This window comes from Sphaeramia orbicularis, chromosome 2 (genome assembly GCF_902148855.1).
Source record: "Sphaeramia orbicularis chromosome 2, fSphaOr1.1, whole genome shotgun sequence".
In the NCBI taxonomy this organism is placed as follows: domain Eukaryota; kingdom Metazoa; phylum Chordata; class Actinopteri; order Kurtiformes; family Apogonidae; genus Sphaeramia; species Sphaeramia orbicularis.
Genome location: NC_043958.1, coordinates 29,289,710 through 29,311,496, shown reverse-complemented (window position 1 = coordinate 29,311,496; position 21,787 = coordinate 29,289,710). Strand labels below are relative to the sequence as shown.

Genomic DNA, 21,787 nt, shown 5'->3' with positions numbered 1-21,787 from the left:
GCACAGCTGTATATTGTATATAGAGCTTTTATGATTTGTCTTTATTTTTGGTTTTGCACTTTCTTTTGCTCTTGTGTGCTTTTGTGCATTGTGCATCTGGAATTTCTCCTTGTGGGACTAATAAAGTCTTATCTTATCTTATCTTATCTTATCTTATCTTATCTTATCTTATCTTATCTTATCTTATCTTATTACCTCTGTCTGTCTGTTAGCAAGACAACTCAAAAAGTTATGGATGGATTTTTATGAAATTTTCATGAAGTGTTGATACTGGCACAAGGAACAAATTATTAAATTTTGGTGATGATGGGGGGGGGGGGGGGGGGGTGAGCGGATTTTGAAGAAATTTTCAGGAAATGTTGATATTGGCACAAGGAACAAATGATAAAATTTTAGCGGTGATGGGGGGGGGGGGCTCTCCGAGTGCTTTTGTAGTCTTATGTTATTACCTCTGCCAAGGAGGTTATGTTTTCATCAGGGTTTATCTGTTTGTTTATTTGTTTGTTTGTCTGTTAGGAAGATAACTCAAAAAGTTATGGATGGCTTTTGATGAAATTGTCAGGAAATGTTGATACTGGCACATTTTGGTGGTGGTAGTGGTGGTGTGGTAGTGGTGTGTGTGTGTGTGTGTGTGTGGGGGGGGGGGGGGGCTGATCTGCCTTGGCAGAGGTCTGCGCTCTACGAGTGCTTTTCTAGTCTTATCTTATCTTATCTTATCTTATCTAACACCAAAATCAAAACAGGAGCTCTGTGATTCGGTAACAGTAAAGACAGAAATGTTATTTTATTATAATTCATCAGACTGCAGAGAAATGGGGTATGTATGAATGAATGAATGAATGAATGAATGAATCATAATATTAGGGCAACAAAGTCATAATAGTTTGAGGAAAAAACTCAATATTCAATTAGAATAAAGTAATATTGAAAGTGAGATTACAAAAAGTGGTATTACAAGAATAAAATCATATATTAAAAGTGAAAATATTATAAAGATAAACTGTGACTTTTTCTTGATTTAATGTGACTTATTTATAATATAATATAATATAATATAATATAATATAATATAATATAATATAATATAATATAATATAATATAATATCTCGTTGCAGACACAATGACCACACTGTGAATCTGGGCTCAAAGTGGCTTTATCATAATGTGTCGAGATTTCTAAATCACTCCCACCAGTGCTCTTTGTGTCATTATTTGCAGTATAGTGTGCAATGCAATCACATTATTTGTTTTGCTGCGTTTGCTTGGGTGCAGTTCACCATCTGGACATTAGGTGACGGAAAAGCGTTGTTTAAAACAGACGCCGTTAATTTCACGGACATATACAGAGCATTAAGTCTGATTCAATCAACAAAGTTAACGAGTAAGTCAGCGTTATTTGGTTAATAACGTAATATATGTTTTGTAGGGATAAAACAGAGTTAAACAGATTCATTTAGTTTTACTTTAGGTATATTCCTCAGCGGTGGCACAGAACCTGGTGAGTTTGGTTTCAGTTTCAACTTCTTTCATTGTCAGGTCACTAGCTAACTACTTACACTGTTAGCTCACTGTTAGCCTTTAAACGACTTTACTAGACATATTTCTCTCGGTTTGAGACAGATTGGATTTCTCCTCGTTTCCAACAACCGAACTTTAAGATGGTAACGCCCATAGTCCTAGCCGGCTGGTTGGTGTGTCTATTACTATCCGCTGCCGAGACCCAAGATTCCGGTAAGAGTTTAGCTTAGTTTTAGCTAATTCACTGCAATGTATTTTAATGTGTTGGAAGTGTTTTTGGACATTTGTTAGGTTTTATTCATAGTGTTCGTGCTGGTTATGCCATAGATTGTGTTTTACTTTCTCAATCCACGACCCCACCCTGTGTCAAGCATGTTGATATTTGGGATTAGAGGACTGTCAGATAGGAAAAGAAAAGCAGAAGTAGTATAGAGTCTGTATGATAGACTATATAGAGCAGTTATGCAGCTCTGTTAATTAGTTGCGGGAAATGTTTTGAAATATAGAAATAGATAGAGAACACGATTAGTCATTCATTTGCTCAAAATAATAAAAGAAAGTCAAATACATATGTTACATATATATATGTATATATATATATATATATATATATATATATATATATATATATATACACATACATATATATACATATATATATATATATATATATATATATATATACATATATACACATCATAAAACATTCACAAGAATAATGTGCTATTGAAAGGAAAATATCCTATCATTAAATGTTGTATAATATGTAAAATAGCCATCTCTGTATTCTTTTCATTAGAATCCTCCCACACAATTTTTTAAATTAATAAGAGTAAGAACAGAGGATTAGTAATAACAACATTATCATTATTAGTAATGACTAATGACAATAAGAGTTCTTGTTTAACATTACTTGCCTTTTTTAAAATGACGTCACTGTAACTCCAATAAATCAGACATAAGGAAACAAAACTGATACTTACACTAAAAAAAAACAAAGATACAGTTTGGCTTTCTGAAGTAATGGTAACAAAAGCAGGTACATCCTTAGATTACCTTAGATTAGATAAAAACTCCATAGGTTATACATATTTACATGAGAGTAGAATTGGAGTATGTTGGACAGTCCAGAATGAGACAGACAGAACAGAACAGAGCTACACTGTAGTGCTGTACAGTCTGACTGAGGTGGGGAGGTGGGAATGAATGACCTGCTGTAGTGCTCCTTCCTACATTGTAGATGTAACAGTCTGCCACTGAAGGAGCATGTTTTGATCACTAAGAGTCTACAATATTGTCAATATTTTTTGTGTGATTGTGAGAACAACCTTGATCCCATAGGGCAATGAGTTGTGCAAGCATTTTGTTGGGACTCTTCTCTGAGGTGCCTAATGTTTCTTTCCTCCACTTTTCATGTCAAGATGCCCCACAAGTGTTGGACAAACAATACTATAGTAGAGATAATCTGTTGGGTGACTCACTGTCACTTGCTATCATTTTGTTCTTAGAAAACTTCTTAATGATGTTGGCAATAGTGTCATAGCTTAGTTTTACAGATGGAATTGATTTCTCTATAGCCCAATAATTTTACTGTAAATTTGCCCCCCTTTTCACTAGAGCAGTTTGACAAAGACACAAGTCCTTGTGCTGTATTTTTGAGACATGTAAATCTGTAGCGTACCGGCATGTAGTATTGCAACTCATCCAAGGTGAAGTCACTTCTTTTTGGAGTTTTCAGAAGTCTTTGGTTTTGTGGAAAAGCAGTTTTATGTGTGCAAAGAAATCAGGGAATCAGTGTATAGCTACATTTCATGCAGCTGCTTGGAGTGTTGCAGTGAAATGATTTTAAAAATGCAAAGAATATATTAATTTCTGTACACCTCTGTGAACCTCTAAACATGTAGATTATATATATATATATATATATATATATATATATATATATATATATATATATATATATATGCATCATATACAAAAACAGACCGAAAAACTACCCTGATGACATGACAAAAAATTATAAAACATGTATAAAAAATTAAAAGTGCAAAAAAAAAAATTTCACAGACATTTAAACATACCCACACTGAGCTCCTTTTTAATCTGTAGTGATCTTTAAGAAGGTGGGTGATGAAGTTGTCCTCAGACCATCCTCTAAGCCTGATGTTATCAAGACCATCTTGTGGAGAGATGGTCCTAACATCGCCATGGAGTGGGATGGAGAAAATATTGAATCATATCGACACTTCAAAGGTATATTGCCATTAAGTGAAATAATTATGGGATTTCAGTTAAAGGCTTCTGGATTCATGATGAAATGTTTGGATTTATATTGTTGCCATCTGTGTTGGTGTTTTGTAAGTCCGCGGCAGCCTGGACAATTCCAGTGGCGCACTGACTATCAAAAGTCTGATTCAAGAAGACAGCGGATTCTACACACCTCATATTAACAACAACGCTGGCAAGCCGATATACCTCAAAATCATCTGTAAGTGCATACAGTCAGTTCATTTATGATTCATAATAAATGAATGTGGAAGTTGTGTGTGTTTGCAACTTTTCTCTCCAACAACAACAGCTCCAGTCCTTAAACCTCACATTTCTGTATCGTGTGATGAGGGGAAGAAAAACTGTACATTGAGCTGTGATGGAGACACTACAGGAGCTGAACCTGTTAATTACACATGGAAGTTCGACAGCAAACAGAAAGGTTCATCTAAGGAACTACATCTTACACAGGTACTAAATGCACTTTAAATCTGGTGCTATGATGCTACAAAACTCATTTATGACTCTTATGCTTTGTTTTCCAAGTGTCCATCTCATCAATGGAGCTGTGTTGACATAAAAAGGTTTCATTTTGTTTATCTTCCCATAAGCTGGATGGCACAAAAAGAAGCTGAAACTGAAAAAAAACAAACTCATTGCACACGCAAAAAAATGTACAAACTGATTTACTAACAGTGCGCAATAAGGGTTGCGTCTTTCAAAGGTGCAAAATAGCGTGTCTGCATCCAGTTAGTACGTTTGCCTCAATGAATATGCAATATGGGGCATTTACACGCAGTTGTGCGTGTTGTGGGAGGAGAAAATGTTAATATATTAATTTAGCACATGCAAAGTGATTTATCAAACCCAAAAGCAATTTTGCTCTTACAAACTGCATCTATATTTAACACGTCTCAACAGGAGGTGCAAACAGTTTGGATGTATAACTGCGCAGACATGGCTGCGGTTAGGAGACAAAGAAATGATGAAACCAGATGCAGAGAACGTATTTTTCACCCTCGTGAACATTTTTGGAGTGATGGAAGAAAAAATAACTGAGACATATGCGCCCCCCCCCCCCCCCCCCCACACACACACACACACACACACACACACTTTGCGGGACTCTTTTCCACTCCTGATGATTGTGATTAAAAATATGCACCGACATTTAGCTACAGCAGGGGTCTCAAACTCTATTTACCTGGGGGCTGCTGGAGGTAGAGTCTGGGTGAGGCTGGGCCGCATCAAGTACTCCACAACAAGAACACTTCTTCTGAACACAAACGCTTCTTCTGAACATGAACATTTCTTCAGAGCAGGCTTCCATTGATTACTTCTTGCTACCAGACGTCTGGCAGCGCTTCTTCTTGCACAGATGAGCCACATTTGGCTTGAGGGAGGAAGCAGTTGAGACCCTCAATATGTCTTGAAGATGCTCATCATGCCAAGTTCAATAGTAACGTTTGATGTTGTATTCTTTGTGCAAGGCAACTTTTTCTGTGCATATAAGACACGTCGGGTCCTCCTGTGCTCAACAAAAAAATATTCCATCTCCCACTTCTGGAATTGTCTGTGCTCATCACTAATCTTTCTCTTCACAGTAGGTTTTGAAAAAGCCATGACTGGGGCAGGATAAATTTGTATGTCACTTACTTGTCACGTCCTCCTTCATTAATCGTGCATATGCGAGGTGCGTTCATGGGCATCAGAATTCCGAACATCAACATTAATGGCAGGGAATGTAACAAGTAGCTATAAATAATTACTTTTTAAATAAATTCCCCCACAAAAAATAGATCCTGTGAGAACAAACTTGTGGGCTGCACTAACATTAATCTTTGGTATCAAGTGGGGGGCCACAAATTCACATACTGCGGCCGCAAGTTTGAGACCCCTGGGCTACAGTGTGACAAAATTATGTGCGCCTGACGGTCATTCTATCCAGATACACCCCACCCACCCACCCCGCGCACGCACGCACACACATACACCTACACACACACACACACACACACACACCTTTAAAATGAAATATAAATGAATGAATGACTGAGTCATGCAATACCTTCTATGACAAAACTCCTCCAACGTTACATTTCCATGTGTCTGGATCATTCAGCACACTGTTCCTATTAGTGCTGGTTTATCTCACAGCAGTTTTTTACAACGTATTGTCTCCAGTAGCGCACGCAAAACCCTCATTTAAATAGGGCGGTCTGCAAGACTTTGCACCTGTTGTAATTTGCGCAAGCAATCTTGGTAAATCACCCGCAAACCGTGGTCACACCCCACACGCAAAATTCTAGACTGCGCAAGCAAATTACTACACGCAAATTGGGATCTTAGTAGATCCAGCCCTCTATTTCTGTATTGCATTGCCCACAGGAGGTATCATATGATACCATGATGTGTTCTTTATACTATGACAGTTTTTACCCCTTGGCCAACTTCCCCTAAAATTACGAAAATTAAATGGTCAAATATGTACAGTTGTGTTGACATTTCATTGACTACAAATGTGTTAGAACACGTTCATCTCAAAGACGAGTTCGTTCAGAATCAGCTTTATCACAAATCAACGGACTCGATGTTGTTAACTTCTCATACATTCGTGTTACGCTGTTTTCTCATACGATCTATGGTCAATGCATTTGCCCATAGAAGCTCAACGTCCATGCACTTCAATGGGACTGCATGAAACAGTTTTTTTTCATTGCCTCAAAACTGGTTGGTAACTGGATGAATGGCACGATGTTGTCCCGCCCCTGGATACTCAGCGTCTCTCGGGGTGAATGGAGCTGTGGGTGGACCTTGGCTGGGCTGGGCGCAGAGCTTCCATGTGCTGATTGGAGGATCAGTCGAAAGGCTGAATCCTGTTTGATTGACAGCTATTTTGAGATATACTCCTTCACTTGACAGAGTTCAGTTTAGTACCGTCATGCATTCTGCTTGTGAAATCGAGAGAGAAACCACTACGAAATTACTTGGTCATTTCTTGCGCTGTAAATAAAACACACTCATTGTACTTCCTTGTTTCAATTTAACATAATTTCAACGTTTTCATGTTTCCGTTACATAATTTAATCATTTCTTGTTCGAGTTTAATAGTTTTGTAGATAGTTATCGTTTAGTAGATAGTAACTGACCATTTTCTTAAAAAGGAACGGAGGGACGAATTTATGTTTAAATAACTTGACAGTTTTTTTGATGAAAGCCGACAATGAGCTTCCCTCTCTGAACGACGAGCAGCTGCCACTGATTTATACTATCTGAGTGCTTTCAAATATATGTATATGTAATAAGTTTTACACAAAGACAATCTAATCTAAATTATAGGGTAGTAACTTTCAACAGAATTTTACACTGTATTCGGCCAAGGGGCATTAAAAGTTCACAGTGTGTTATGTTCTTAAAATAAAGATTCACAATAGTTACAGTGCACATAGTGTACACAGCATTTTGATTCATATTTCCATATTCTTGTCAAGACACAGCCCAGGGAGCCAGGAAATAACACTCCTGCGATCACTGCAATATGTAGAATGAAGTAGATAAATAGAAAACAGAACAGGAAAATGGAGAAAAATGTGTTTGTCACTCTATGACTAAAATATTTTGCAATTTTCTGTCTATTAATTCTGTGCATTTTAGGATATTGCGGGGCACATTAAATCAAATGAATCAAGGTGTGTGTGTGTGTGTGTGTGTGTGTGGGGGGGGGGGGGGGGGTAGAGTGATGTGACCCAAAAAGTCTCAAAAACCCAAACATTTGTGTTCAACTAACACTCAAAATTCCTCCAGTTTGTTATAATATATCCATTGCAAATATGTTTCTCATTCTACCTGAGAGTGGTAGTAACATTTAGTCTTTTTTTTTTTTTTTTAATGTAGCAAATGCACGCTGAAAACTTTTCAAATGCTAATTTTTTATTTTTGTTATACAGTGTGTATCAAAAAAAATTATAAATTTTGAAAAATTACCCCCACTTCCGCATTTGATAATTTTTGCAATTTTCTTTTATGGACATCGGTAGGTAGGGGATTGGTGGATATTTGTCCAAATTAGTTAACCCTAACCCTCACTTGGCTTGTCTTCAGTGACATTTTCAGGCCTAAACAAGTTGAATTAACTTTGAAAGGCAGGAACAGCTGCCATGAGTAAAGAAATGAAATTGACATGGTGGCCATAGTATTAAAGCTGTAACCTGGCAATTTTGTAGAAAACAAGATGGATGCCCATTGTCCCCTCCCATGACCTTTAATTGGATTTAAACCCCACCGCTACTTCGCGCAAATCAGTATTAATTTGGATTGCGCAATTTGCCCCAGCTCATTCATGTGTGAAAACTTGGGTCTGTAAATTTGGACAAATATCCACCAGTCCCCTACCTACTGGCGTCCATAGAAAAAAATTCCAAAAATTATCAAATGCGGAACTTGGGGTAATTTTTCAAACTGTATAGTTTTTTTTTTATACACTCTGTATTGTGATATTGCACATAGTTCTACTGAGGAAAACTAATCATGTTTTGTCTTGTATGTAATGATAAAGAAAGTAAAGATGAGATGACAATGAGACAATGTGTTTGTGACATTCTAGTTTCACACCTCATTGCTAGTAACTAGCAGTTTTATTGAATGAGACTGCTTTGTTTTGGTCTAACTCAGATTATTTCACTCTGCTTTTAGGAGAATAGTGAAAACATACAGGAGTTGATCTGTGAACTGAAGAACCCGGTCAGTCAAGAGTCCAGCGGACCTGTTTCCAACCCTTTCACAGGGAGTAGGACTTCAGGTTATAACACTCGAACATTTCTGTTGAAGCAATCTGTTAATTATTGTCTGTCAATCATTTATTAGAAGTCAACAATATCCACTTATGTGTGATGCACTGAAAATGTTCTTACTGCTGTTGTTCTAATTAATCAGAACCTGAAAGTAATCTGAAGATTAGTTCAGGGCTCACAGTCTTCATCTGTCTGCTGGCAGTGGTATTTCTGGTGGTGATTGTACACAAAGTAAAATCAGGTGAGAAAAGCAACACATATACCATTTTTTTTGCATTTTATTCACAATAACAAATGTTTTATACACATTTGAATGAGTTTACATGTGATTTATTTGCCATTTTATGTTAGTAATTTAGTTTCACTCTTTCTGTTCCGGTTGACCTCTAGGAAAGTGGTTCTTTCAAAAAGGTAAGATATTTGTTGAAGCTGAAAGAACAAAATACAGCTTAGAATATACTAATCAAATGTGTTTAAAAATGATATCAACCTGTCTAGTGTCGCTGTTTGTGGGGTTTGGTAAAAGTTTTCTGTCCATCTGTCATGATGTTTTCATGTGTATGTGGAAAATACTTTTAAAACCCTGTTGACATGTTTTTCTTTGTAGAATCAATGCCATGGGAAGCAGGTAAGTAACTCCAACATACATTATCTTTTTGGCATTGTGACTTGTACTGATTTTACTGTCCTTTGTCCTCTACAGACTTCTGGAGGAAGACAGAGGGGCAACGTAAGTTGTTCATTCATTCATTCATTAATTTACATCCCTCCTTCCCTCCAGTGTTTTGGTGTGACAATGTTCACTCTTATTTATCCATCAGAACCAGGTGCTAATGACTCCAATGGCACCACTTATGAAGAGAAGGGAGCTGCGGATGGTAAAGTACAGCTGAATTTAATCATTGACTTTTGTTAGACTTTTGCTGGAATCACTTATTCACTCATTAACTTTGATTCTTCAAGCACATGCCAGAGAAAGTTTGATTTTTAAAAGAGTCAGCCACAAAATAGAACTGTAATTATGCTTTTCTGATCCACACTGATTAATCAATCAATCAATCAATCAAACTGTATTTATACAGTGCCCAGTCATAACAAAAGCTATCTCATGACACTTTACATGTAGAGCTGGTCGAAACCAGACTCTCAAGCCAGTTTACAGACACCTGACAGAATCCTCCAGGAGCAAACCCTTGGTAACAGTGGTGAGGAACAACTTCCTTTTAACAGGCAGAAACCTCAAGCAGACCCTGACTCCTGGAGGATAGTCGTCAGCCTTGACCAGTTGGGGTTAATGAGAGAGGGTTAAAGGTCCTGTACAGAGAATTTGTTTAAAGTGGATGGCAGCGACACCTTCGGCCGGAATCAGTGGTGTTTTTAACGGACAAAGACTCCACTTCCCATGAGCATTAGCACCTACTGTCGTAAGGGCATAATTTCATTTCATTTATTTATTTGTATCAGACATGTAAATAATTACAGTCCATAGAGTATAATAAACATTAAAAATGTATATATAATAATGATAATAAAAAGGGTTTTATTTATATATATATAAAAACAACAACACGCATGCACACACCCTATCTTCAATAACAAGTATAAAGATGCTGGTGCCAGTATTTAACAAGTGTAGAATCTGCATAAAAGTCAGAGTTAACAATAGTAAAAATCACAACATTTCTAGAGAGACTTAAACGCAGTATAAAATTCAAAATTGCTTTTCGTAACATCTCATAATAAGAGCGAACGTTATTAAAACAGAACATACCACTAGCACTATAGCTACGATAAAGACCATTTATAATACGGAATGCATTGTTAAAAGCCACTCTGAGTGAACAGTACAACGTTTAAAATTAACCCATAAGTAACAGAGATAAATATTCGAGCAAAACGATATGATATATATACGATACGATATATACGATATTCTTAACAGTAGTGGAACAAAAATAAAACCTGTGAGAGATAAAATTACTCCTGCCATAAAGACTCCACATAACACTGGCGAAGGTGTTTTGAAGCTAATGACTGAAGAGCGGATCCTCTTTACAACTCTGCATTTCTTTTTTCAAGACAGCAACTTGCAGGGTGCAAAGTGACATTTGAAACGAGACAACAAGCAAACTTCATAAAGTCCGGTTGTAGCATAGTTTAGTAACTGGCGTGAAAACAAAAGTGAAACCAAACTTTGAAAGTCTGACGCTTCTATGTATTTTTTACTCTGGAGCTCCTAAATGTTACTCACAGACCGGTGCTCTTAGACGTGTCCCAATGATATACATATTGCACTAGCTCTTCCACAAAGTATTCAAGCATTTTCATAAATTATTTAAGTCATTCAACATCTTCATCATTCTGCATTAGCAGTTCAGCGCTAGCTACTTCAGCCTTCTGCATTCACAGTATTCTGTCTTGTTCCTGAAGGGCAGTTTAGTATCCAGGCCCCGGCATGGATGTTAAACTCCATACATAACCATTTCAGTCTCACCTTACAAAGCCCTTAGTTTGTGACAGAAGCAATGCTCCAAATAAAACATATTACCGACACCAAAGAACTAGCCCTGCGGCTAATGCAGAAGCGTTTACTGTTTGACTGAGCTACCAACAGCCACTATAGTAAAATACAATGTTCCAGTGCATATGTATAAAGAACAGAAGCATTCTATACCTGTCTAGAAGGAAGAGGGTCAACTCCGGGTCTGTTTTAACTCCCTTAGTTCTCTCCATCAGTTCAATGCAGAGGTTTACTGGTGTTTTAGTCTGTGCCCTTTCACTCTCCTGTTTAGTTTTCTTTGTCTGTCTGTCAGTCCAGCTCCAGTTACAGTGTCCACCATTACAACAAAATAAATCATAGAAATCCCTTTCTTTAGGAAAAAGGACAGCTCTGACTCCTCACTCGTTCAGCTTACGTCTCTCTACTAAACTCTGCCAGTTGGTGTGGTGTAGTCATAGTGACGCAAGTCTGCCGTAAATCAGTCCAGACTTGTCTGACCCAACCAGGGAAGCTGGAATAGAATTTGGAAATAACATATTTTGGTGCTGATAATCTCATTTTAAATTGTGGACTATGATCAGGCATATATCTAAAAATGAGACTTTTTTTTAAGATCACACAGAAAGTTTATACAGGACCTTTAAAGGAAGAGAGAGATTTGGGGGGTGGGTTGGGGGGGTGGAGACACATGGATGCACAGCAGACTGAACTTGAACTGTCAAAAACTAGAACAGCTGGCGCTAGTATGATTACCAATAGCTATAACAAATGTCCATAACTGTTAATAACTAGAAGCACTCGGAGAGCGCAGACCTCCGCCAAGGCTGATCAGTGCCCCCCCCCGTGGGCCCCCCCACCCCCGATCACCACCAAAATTTAATCATTTCTTCGTTATCCCATTTCCAACAAACCCTGAAAATTTCATAAAAATCTGTCCATAACTTTTTGAGTTTTGTTGCACACTAACGGACAGACAAACAAACAGACAGACAGACAAACAAACCCTGGTAAAAACATAACCTCCTTGGCGGAGGTAATAATACTCCAGATAGAAGTATTAACAGTGGATATCTTACTGCAACTGTTAGTACAAATAATAGAAACCTCTACCATCTTTGTAACTATATAATAAACAGTCTCAACTATATGGATAAATGAATAATGATGATGGAGGCCAGAGAGAAGCAGGACCACAGCAGCAGGTCCAGAGACAATCCAGGGAAAAACCTGTGAGGCAATAATGCATAGAGACACCAGGGAAGAAGTAAAGTCAGTAACATGTACAGTCGCAGAAAAAATTATTAGATCACCCTTGTTTTCTTCAATTTCTTGTTCATTTTAATGCCCGGTACAACTAAAGGAACATTTGTTTCGACAAATATAATGCTAACAACAAAAATAGCTCATATGAGTTTAATTTAAGAGCTGATATCTAGCCATGGCATTCCATGGTTTGTGAATAATAACCAAAGTCACTTAAATTTTTACAGCAATAGCTATGGCATTGTACTACCAAAAACAGTGCTTTTAGTCATTCCATGTCTTCTTTTCTGTTTTAGTCACATAATACACACAGGAGTTAGCACTTGATTGCATAACCATTGTTTTTGATTACTTTTGATGGTCTAATACCTTTTTCCACGACTGTATTTGTTGGGGCATGAATAAGTAAAAGATAATGATAACGTTCTATACTACAGGTCCACCTGTGTCTGAGCCCCAAAATGAATACTGATCAGCTGTTGTGGGGAGTGCGAACTTTTAAAATGACACAAATTTCTTACCTCATTAATCCACTTTACCTTTCCCTTATTATTAAAGCTGGCCACTGTGACCAAAAATTTTTTACTTCAGCTCAGTGTTCTGAACCATTCATGAGTGTAATTCATTGTTTTTTTTTCTGGAAACAATATCTAAATACCAAACATGATTCAATAATACTCATTATTTACTAAAACTATTTGCTATATATATATGACTGGAAACACATTACCAATTAATATATTACAAGTAGCAAATTACATTTTGACAAGAAAGCTCTCCAGTGGAGAAATTTTGATTAGGTAATCTGGGGATTTTTCATGATTTTTCATCAAGCAAAACCTTGATTAATAAAATCAATTTGAAATACTGCCCAGCCTTACTTGTTATTCATGTTCTTTTTAATAGGAAGAGATAAATAATGTAGTGCTAATTTTGATCATCTGCCAGTTAGAACATATACATCCACACCTGTATTCTACTAATATTCTAAGACAATATTCTGAATTAGGCCTTTTTGCAAATGGACCATTTTTTAACTAAGATGTGAGATAACCTGGTTGTCCTGTGCTGGTGTTTCTTTGATAAGATTGAATATGATGTCTTTAGACATCAGCCCTGTCCAATAGTTTTTTTCATAAATTTGTGTAATTACCTCTGCCAAGGAGGTTATGTTTTTGCTAGCGGTTTGTCTGTCTGTCTGTCTGTCTGTCCATGTGCAAGATAACTCAAAAAGTTATGGACGGATTTGGATGAAAATTTCAGGAAATGTTGATACTGGCACAAGGAACAAATGCTTAAATTTTGGTGGTGATGGGGTTTGGGGGTGTGGGGGGTGGGAACAGGGGCCTGCTGATCTGCCTTGGCAGAGGTCTGTGCTCTCCGAGTGCTTCTAGTTGAATTTTTGCTGATTGAAAAATAATGTAAAGAAGGGTAGAAAGACATACATCCTATTTTTATATATAATGCAGATTTTTTTTTCATGGGAATAAAATAATGTGATAACAACAAAAACTAAATAAACAGACTGGGAATAACACCTAATTACTTTAAATATCAATGTTGGCCCAGAATTGAGCAATCATTTCATCCCCTAGGAAAAACCTGTGGATCAGACATTTGTTAGTTTCACACAATATAAAACACAATTATATAAAACCAGACTACACCAGACTATTAAAAAAAATATATATCACAGATTAAATTATTATTGTACACTATGGCATTAGTGACTTGATTTTTTCAGATCGACTTATTTGTCAATAAAGTCAAAGTCGAGTAGACTAGTCGTATGATGTCTTCATCACATTGACAGCGGAGGAACAACACAGACACACAGCTGTTCAGCAATGAGCAACTTGTACTAAAGTTCACTGTAACATTAACAATGTACAGTAAAGTGCAGACTAAAAAACTTACAAGACACAATCATCGACAGTCCTTCTCAGGCATTTAACCAAAACAAAACATAGGCTAACACCTTGAATTTTGTTTAAAATTTAAATGAACATGAAGTGGGAAAAGGTTAAGACAGCGGCAGCCAAGACACAGCATATTAGAGAAATGAGCGCATTAAATAAATGAACAGAATATTCAAAACACACTGGCTGTCCAAATTATTATTCAATATAGGTCTTGCTTGCATGGTTCACAGAACATTACTTACTTAATTACTAATTACTTAGTTTTTTTAGATCACAATCAGTTTAGTAATCCTACCCTAAGTCATCTTCTTCCTTCAGTCTTGGCCTTGCACTAGTGATAAGCGGGTCAGGTTTTTTTTTTTTTTTTTTTTCAACATGCTTTTGTGGAATTATTTGACCTGCCCCACAAATAAAGTGACAATTTTTGGACCCACACCAATCCGACCCAGGTCTGCTGAACCGCGCATCACTACCTTGTGCTCCATGTTTTCAGAAAGATGAGAGTATCGACATGCGCTGAATGAAGGCTTGCACATTGTTGGGTGATGGAAGGGAGAGAGAGAATAACACATGACTTATCGACTCCTCCAAAGTAACATCAACTAGTGCCACAGACATCGACACGTCGACAAACCGGCTTTTCTGTTAATGCCCTATTATACACTGATTAAAACTTAAATCCAGTCCATATATGTTGATAAAAGTCCCTCATTCACACACTGCTACCTTAATTACCTCCGCCACAGGTCACTTTGCTTTGTGTGTTAGCATGTTTGTTTGTTTGTTAGCAAGATAACTCAAAAAGTTATGGATGGATTTTCATGAAATTTTCAGGGAATGTTGATACTGATCTGTCTTGGCGGAGGTCTGTGCACTCCAAGTGCTTTTCTTGTTCTCTATTGAATCTTGAATGTTTAAGTCAACGGTGTATCATCAGGCTTTTTATTTGGGCATGTGAGTATTTAAGCAGTGACTCTTCTTTTTGTCATTTCCCAGAGGGGATGCCAATGAAGGCCTAACGATGGAACACTAGAGAAACCCCAAGACCCTGAATACCACCAAGATGTTTCAGGAATATGGTTTTTGTATCCTTAAATGTGATGGAATAGTGTGAGTCAGTGTCAGAGCGTGTTTGTTTTCTGACTCTGCACAACCTCCTGTTGCAGTGAAAACCCCACAGATAAGTCCTTACCCTTTTCCAGAGGCAGAAACTTTAGACAATACAAGGAAGCACTGAAAAGTGTGATTTCCTTTACGTCATGGTTCCTTGGCCATGTTAGACCACAGGCTGAAGATGATCTGAGGTGGATCTGGTGTGGATTAATACTGCTTCATGGTGTTGGAGGACAGAATGAGTGTACTGGGAGGAAATTCAGAGGAAAAAAGGGAAGTCATTGTGTGGTCTGGGTGCCTGCTCAGCCAACAATCAGGGGCTTGTTTATATTCGCTCACTGCTCAGCAACAGCTAAATATCCTAGCAAGTATCATAAACCAATCAGCTTTACATTTCCTTGTTTAATGCATCTCCATCTCTAACTGAATGTTAAGGCAGGGTTTTAAAACATGTTTTCTGATTCAAATAGTTGAATTATCCAATATTGATTAATAAAATCCTGAGATAATGAGGAGTAAAGGCCACATCTCACTGTTGTTACTCCATCATTGTGTGCATTTTTAAGGCTTCTGAAATGTGTATCTTTTTTTTTATTTTTTATCTGTGACAAAGAGAATATTATTTGGATGAACTGACATTTATCAGTAGTATTTCAGAGAGTTCTTTGTCCAGTTTTAAACGTCATTCTTTTACATCCAAGCAAAACTTGTAACTGAAATGATTCTGAATTAAATTGAGCTGAACATTGAATTGAATTAAGAAGTTACTGGTTATAGTTTCTGTGTTTAGTTTTAAATCCTTATGTGTGTTTATGTGATTTTCTGTTGGTAAAAGGGATCTAGTTTTCAGAACAAATCATTTGTTATGGTACTTTGATAAAATTTCACACAAGTACATGGGAGCAAAAGGCAGCACAGCACTGATATCAAATTACTGAAATTTGTGAAATCACATGAATTCAACGTCAGATGAATATTTGTCTGCAGAAACACTCAACCTAATGTAAAGCACTAAGGTTTAACATGCAGCCATAGCTGTTAAATAATGTAATGTAATGTAATAATGTAATAGAATATCTGATTTATCTGTCATTTAAATAATAGTGTATTACATTACAGATGCATTACAAATCTTTTAATTTTAGTAAAGTTGGACCAATTTAATGAAGTAATGTAGTTGAATTTACATATATCTGAATTACATTGGTATGTAATTAAACTAATCCAGAAAATTATATTGGTCCAAACTAATTACATTGGTTCAACAAAATGAAATTATTTACATTGATCCAACTTTTTAATTCAACATTTAATTTGATCAAATTAACCCAACTCATTTTTAAAATTGTATGTCATATTTATTCATTTTGTTACTGCTTTTTACTGTCATTTTTTTTTTTATTAACTAATCTCATGGAAATAGGATGAGTGTATATGTACCTTTGCTGTAGTGTTTGAAGACGTAAAGAATGCAGATTTATAAATGTATGTGTGTGTAAATGTGTTGTTTTATATTTAACAAAAGGAACAGAATACAAGCTTCTAAATGCTGTGTATTTGATTACCCAAAGCCTGGTAATAGTCACATTTTTCTTCTTAAAAACAGAAATATAAATCGTGCGTTTCCAGACTTCTTCACCTCAAGACCCAAAAGACAAATCTGGTGATGTTCCAGCAATGTTTTCTTGAGTATTTATTTTTCTGATTACTTTTTATTTTTACGATTTACTTTTTTTTTTTTGCTCCCACATATCATCGTTCAGGCGTTCAAGGTGGATTATTGTGGTGGATAATTTAGGATTCAAATATAAGTGGTCTATTAAGTCATCAAGCTTATATATTGCTATATTTCAAATCATTATCCTGAAGTTTGGTTGCATGTTACGTGTTAAAACCAACCAAAACCAAACCAGTTTATGTTTAATCACCATTTACATTCTAGAAAAACCTATGTTATTCATCTTATTCCATGTATTATCGTCAATGTACTTCCAAAACCTTATAAGAAAAGGATTTTTTTTTTTAATAAAGAGAAGAACCACAACCCATTTTGTGTCCCAGGCCTGTTTCTACTTCTCAGTCAATCCTGAATTAAACCACTTGGGAGCAGCATGACAACACAAGTCACTGCCTGTTGGTTGCAAAGGTTCACTTTTTAAATGCATGACAATGCTGTAATATATTAATTGATTGAAGTAAAATAGACAAGAGTGTTCCTTTTTGCTACACCAAAGCCTTGGGGTGTGGTATATGGGATGTGCTCAGAAATCAAACTTACACCTGAAAAACTGAACAGATTCTCAAAGTGAAATGGAGTGACTTAAAAAAATTTTCCTTGAGCAAAGAAAAGACATTAAGGGTGTATTCACACCAGGAAAGTCCGATAGTTCACTTGCTTTGGTCCGGACCAAATTTTTTTTTTTTTTTTTTTTTTTTTTTTTTTTTTAATTTGGTGCGGTTCGTATTCACACTGTACATTTTTGTAAGTGGACCAAAATCTGTAAACAAAACCACGTGTGCTGAGGTCGTTCAACCATTGGACAGAAATGAGCAGTGTCCATTAAAGCGCTCAGTCCAAAGTGAAAGGACAGAATCATGGACATTTTGCTGTTTTTGTTATCATCATAGCGGTTTTTACAGATGCAGACGTTTGCACAAGTGTTTGAGCAGCAAGAGCGTCTGATGCAACGTCAGGTTTACAGTATTGTAGAATTCATTTCTCAATGACGAAGACACAGGGCAAGACGGCTATGGAGGACAGCGCTCATGTGCACATCATGTTGTGACTGTTGGTCTGATTCACACCAGACAGAACAGGTCTGAAGTGTGACTTCTGCTAGTATATGAAAAGACTGTTCTCCAAAAGCATTAGTGCTCCGTACTGCTGACCTATGCGTATCTATCCTATATCACCGTTGAGTTTAGCCAGGGACAGAATTCCTTAACGCAGGTAAAGTTTGCTGGGGCTGATGAAGTCATTTATTATTTCAAGCACAACAGACAGATCTAACCGTCATCCTAATCATTCTCTCGCTGAACAAGCTGAAAACGTCGGAGTTTTTATATGTCCTTTCTAGCAGCTGTGTTATATGTACATCTGCCCAGAGGCAGCGTGTCACTTCGAGCTCCAAATCTGACCAGGGCTCATTTTCAGCTCCGTAGCCTATCCTCACTCTGAGCGCTTCTCTGGTAAAACTCTGTTGTCCATAATGCTCGACGCACGACAGGAGCTCGTTAGGTACAAAAAACCAAACTGTGTCGGATCGGGTCCGGTCTGCTTTCACACCTCAGACGAACCGCACCAGGGTTCGTATGGAACCGCACCGAGACCACCTCTTCAACTGGGTCTCGGTTCGCTTGTTTGGTCCGGAACAGAGTTCGGTGGTTTTTATTCACACCAGCCCAAAAGGTCCGAACCAAGGGAGCAAACGAACTCTGGTCTGTTTTAAACGGACCAAACAAGGCAGGTGTGAATACACCCTAAGAGACAGTGTTTTCACAGTGTGAAAAGAAAATCAATGTTTTTAAGAATTTGAATTGCTGTTTCATTATTTTGTTGGTGACTTCCGTCTTGCTTGTGTCTGCTTTTTGGACATTATCTTTTCAGCTGTGATTTACACTGTCTCACACACAGTAGACTGTCTCTAATGTGGAATAGGCAGCATTTAACAGTATTTTGACTGGAACAGTTAGAAAAAAATGTAGTTGATAAGGCTTTTAATAATTTCCTTTCATATGTAAGTTTAGATTGTGGCAGGGATCCTAAAATTCTCTTTTGAGTCTGAGTTAAGTGTGGGAACTTGATAACTAAAGTTTGCATTGAGTTGAGATCATAAACTACTGGGACCGATCAAGTGAAAGTGAACATCAACATGACAAAGTGAATTTTCAGACGTCATTTATCAAGTGGGCTCAGTTTTTAGTTACAGAACTCTAATTTATGGAACTTATCCTTTATAAAACACCACTTGTAGAAAAAGTTACAACCAATTGTATTGATTGTACTTTTTATGCCATAGCTAGAATTTGACACCAAAAATTACAACAAAAAATTCTGAAAATGATTAAGTTTCAAGTATTTGATTTCAGTATTTTGTGACTATTATTGATATTTATGAGTTTGAAGATTTGTGAGTTGCTTGAAAGGCACTGTCCACGTGTTACCACAAAAATGCCAATTTTAAACGTTCAAGTTACTTATAATTCAGATAGTTGAGTGAAACTTTCAGAAAGTAATGATCTTTGGATACATTTTTGGGTGATGTATACAATGGTAAAGAGTCATCCACGTTACCACATTCTCAAGTCAAAAAAACAAAGTTTTTGATATTTTACTCCAAAAGTGTTTTTCAGCATAATTGAACATATCTAAAAGGTTTTGTCCTACTTGATATCAATTTCTGCTTAGAACCACGTTTTGAATGTTTGCATAAAGCTTAAAAAATTTATGTCCGTTTCAAGTCCATGTGTTACCGAGTATTAATTTTACATTTTTCACCTAAAACTTTCACCTCCCCAAATTGTGTTATACATAGTTAAAATGCTTAAAAATACCTACTCAAATATGTATTATACATCCACATAAGTTACTCTGCTTACATGACAGAGACTGTTGAACACGAAATGTGTCCACGTGTTACTTACATGTTACTTGATCGGACCCCACTGTAAATTTCCAGTTTATTTTTAAGAGAAGTGAGGACTCCAAATCAAACACAGTTCTACTTCAGAGAGGAAAACCAACCCCCCACTGATCACCATAAACAGAAATACAGGACAAACTCAGGGGGTCTTTCAGTTTTCATGCTGTGCAGCAACAGCAGCTGAAAAAATAACTGATATTTAGAAACTGAGTTGAAGAATCCAGTACTTACATCAGTCTCTAAATGCTTAACACTGCATGTATTTGTACAACTGTTTCCTGACACTGAACAGAAAGCTTCAAATAAATGTTATAGTTTACAGATTACTAGTTACCCTGTGAAAATATAACTTTGCAGTGGAATGCAGTAGAAGTAGGTTTAAACCAAAAATGGATGATGCAGATTTTTTGTTTAGTTTTTCTGTGAAATGTAATTTGACTTTTCCATTTACATTTAACACTTGAGGCTTGCAGTTTAGTGCAGGAAATGATTAAAAAAAATTGGAACACAAGTAACGATTTGTCTTTATTAGAAACAAAATGTTGAGCTGGGACATATTAACTGAAAAAGGTTACTTTGCAAACATGTAAATTCATGTGATGTTTTCCTCAATGTGAGATACTGTTGATTTTTGTTTCTTGTGAGTGGGAAATTGGGGATTTGTTGTCTACTTTAAACACTTTTACCTTTAAACTTAAATTTGTGACCCCCCCCCCCCCATTTGCACAGAAAAATAGATGGCTTTGAAATGTTATTTTCAATGTCAATGTTATTTTAAACACATTACAGTTAGGTTTACAATGAAACTACTGAATTTCCAGCTATTATATTCTACTTATAAGCTTCATGAATAAAGGGAATGTTTGGATGTTTTCAGCCATAAACATTAAATTCATTCATTAAATTCTGAGGTTTAATTAAATCTCCAACACTGAATCACATAGTTCAAGTTGAGTTGCAAAACTCCAGTGAACAAAAAATAATGAATTCACAGCATATGCACCAACTGTAATTTATTTGTGGATTAAAAAATAAACATCTGATTCAAAACGATGTTTTTACAGCATTTAGACATATTCACATTTACAGCTTTTCTCAGCAATTTGTCAATCCAAAAAAATGTATAAATTCTGCACATAAGCACTCAAAACTCACCGACAGATTTCAGTCATGAAGGTCCTCATTAACTTTTTAATAAAAGAGCTTAGATCTCTGAATGTGTGCACCGATGGTGTTGTTCTATGTAGTTATACTGCATTTGAATGTGTCCTGCAGAACAAAATGAAGGGGTTGTTTGTTCCAGAATAATGTGATTTTAGGAGTTGCTGGTTTTGCCAAAAATTACAAAAGTGTGACGAAGATATAGAAAATACACCAACAGCAAAACTTGTGTCTGGTGCATGTCTTCAACTCCACTCCACTCACCTAAAAATGCAGCCAAAAAGTTTAAACTAGACATGTCGCATTGTTTAAGAGTCAAATCAGTGATATGTTTGTAGAATAATAAACATATAAACGTGCATCTGTGAAAAAATTCCTAAAAACATTACATCCATGTGTGATTCTTCTGTGCAACTAAACTTATTCAAAAGTATCATAAAGATCACTGGATATAGGAAACGCTGGTGTTTTTACATTACAAATGTCTTTCAAAGAGTTGGAAAGTATCCTTCGGACTGTGATCTTTTAACAATTAAAGGAATATGTAATAAGTAATTACATCAAGGTCAATGGCACTAAGATGAGGATTAAATGGCAGAGTTACAGTT

The 21,787-nt window shown here is 36.5% G+C and overlaps 1 protein-coding gene across 3 annotated transcripts; it reads left to right on the top strand.

Annotated features, from left to right (window-relative positions):
* The first annotated feature begins 1,286 nt into the window (after positions 1–1,286).
* LOC115435704 (T-lymphocyte surface antigen Ly-9-like) lies at positions 1,287–17,053 on the top strand. Of its 3 annotated transcripts, none has more exons than XM_030158316.1 (12): positions 1,287–1,499; positions 1,622–1,732; positions 3,629–3,772; positions 3,882–4,007; positions 4,098–4,258; positions 8,480–8,573; positions 8,720–8,818; positions 8,968–8,988; positions 9,185–9,205; positions 9,281–9,307; positions 9,399–9,455; positions 15,259–17,053. In XM_030158316.1, the coding sequence occupies exons 2-12, from the start codon at positions 1,660–1,662 to the stop codon at positions 15,279–15,281; spliced, it is 846 nt and encodes a 281-aa protein (XP_030014176.1). In that variant the 5' UTR covers positions 1,287–1,499; positions 1,622–1,659; the 3' UTR covers positions 15,282–17,053. The 3 variants fall into 3 exon arrangements, with proteins under 3 accessions (XP_030014176.1, XP_030014159.1, XP_030014168.1); XM_030158299.1 differs by having other exon boundaries at positions 8,480–8,585; XM_030158308.1 differs by having other exon boundaries at positions 1,618–1,732; positions 8,480–8,585.
* The last annotated feature ends 4,734 nt before the right edge of the window (positions 17,054–21,787 follow it).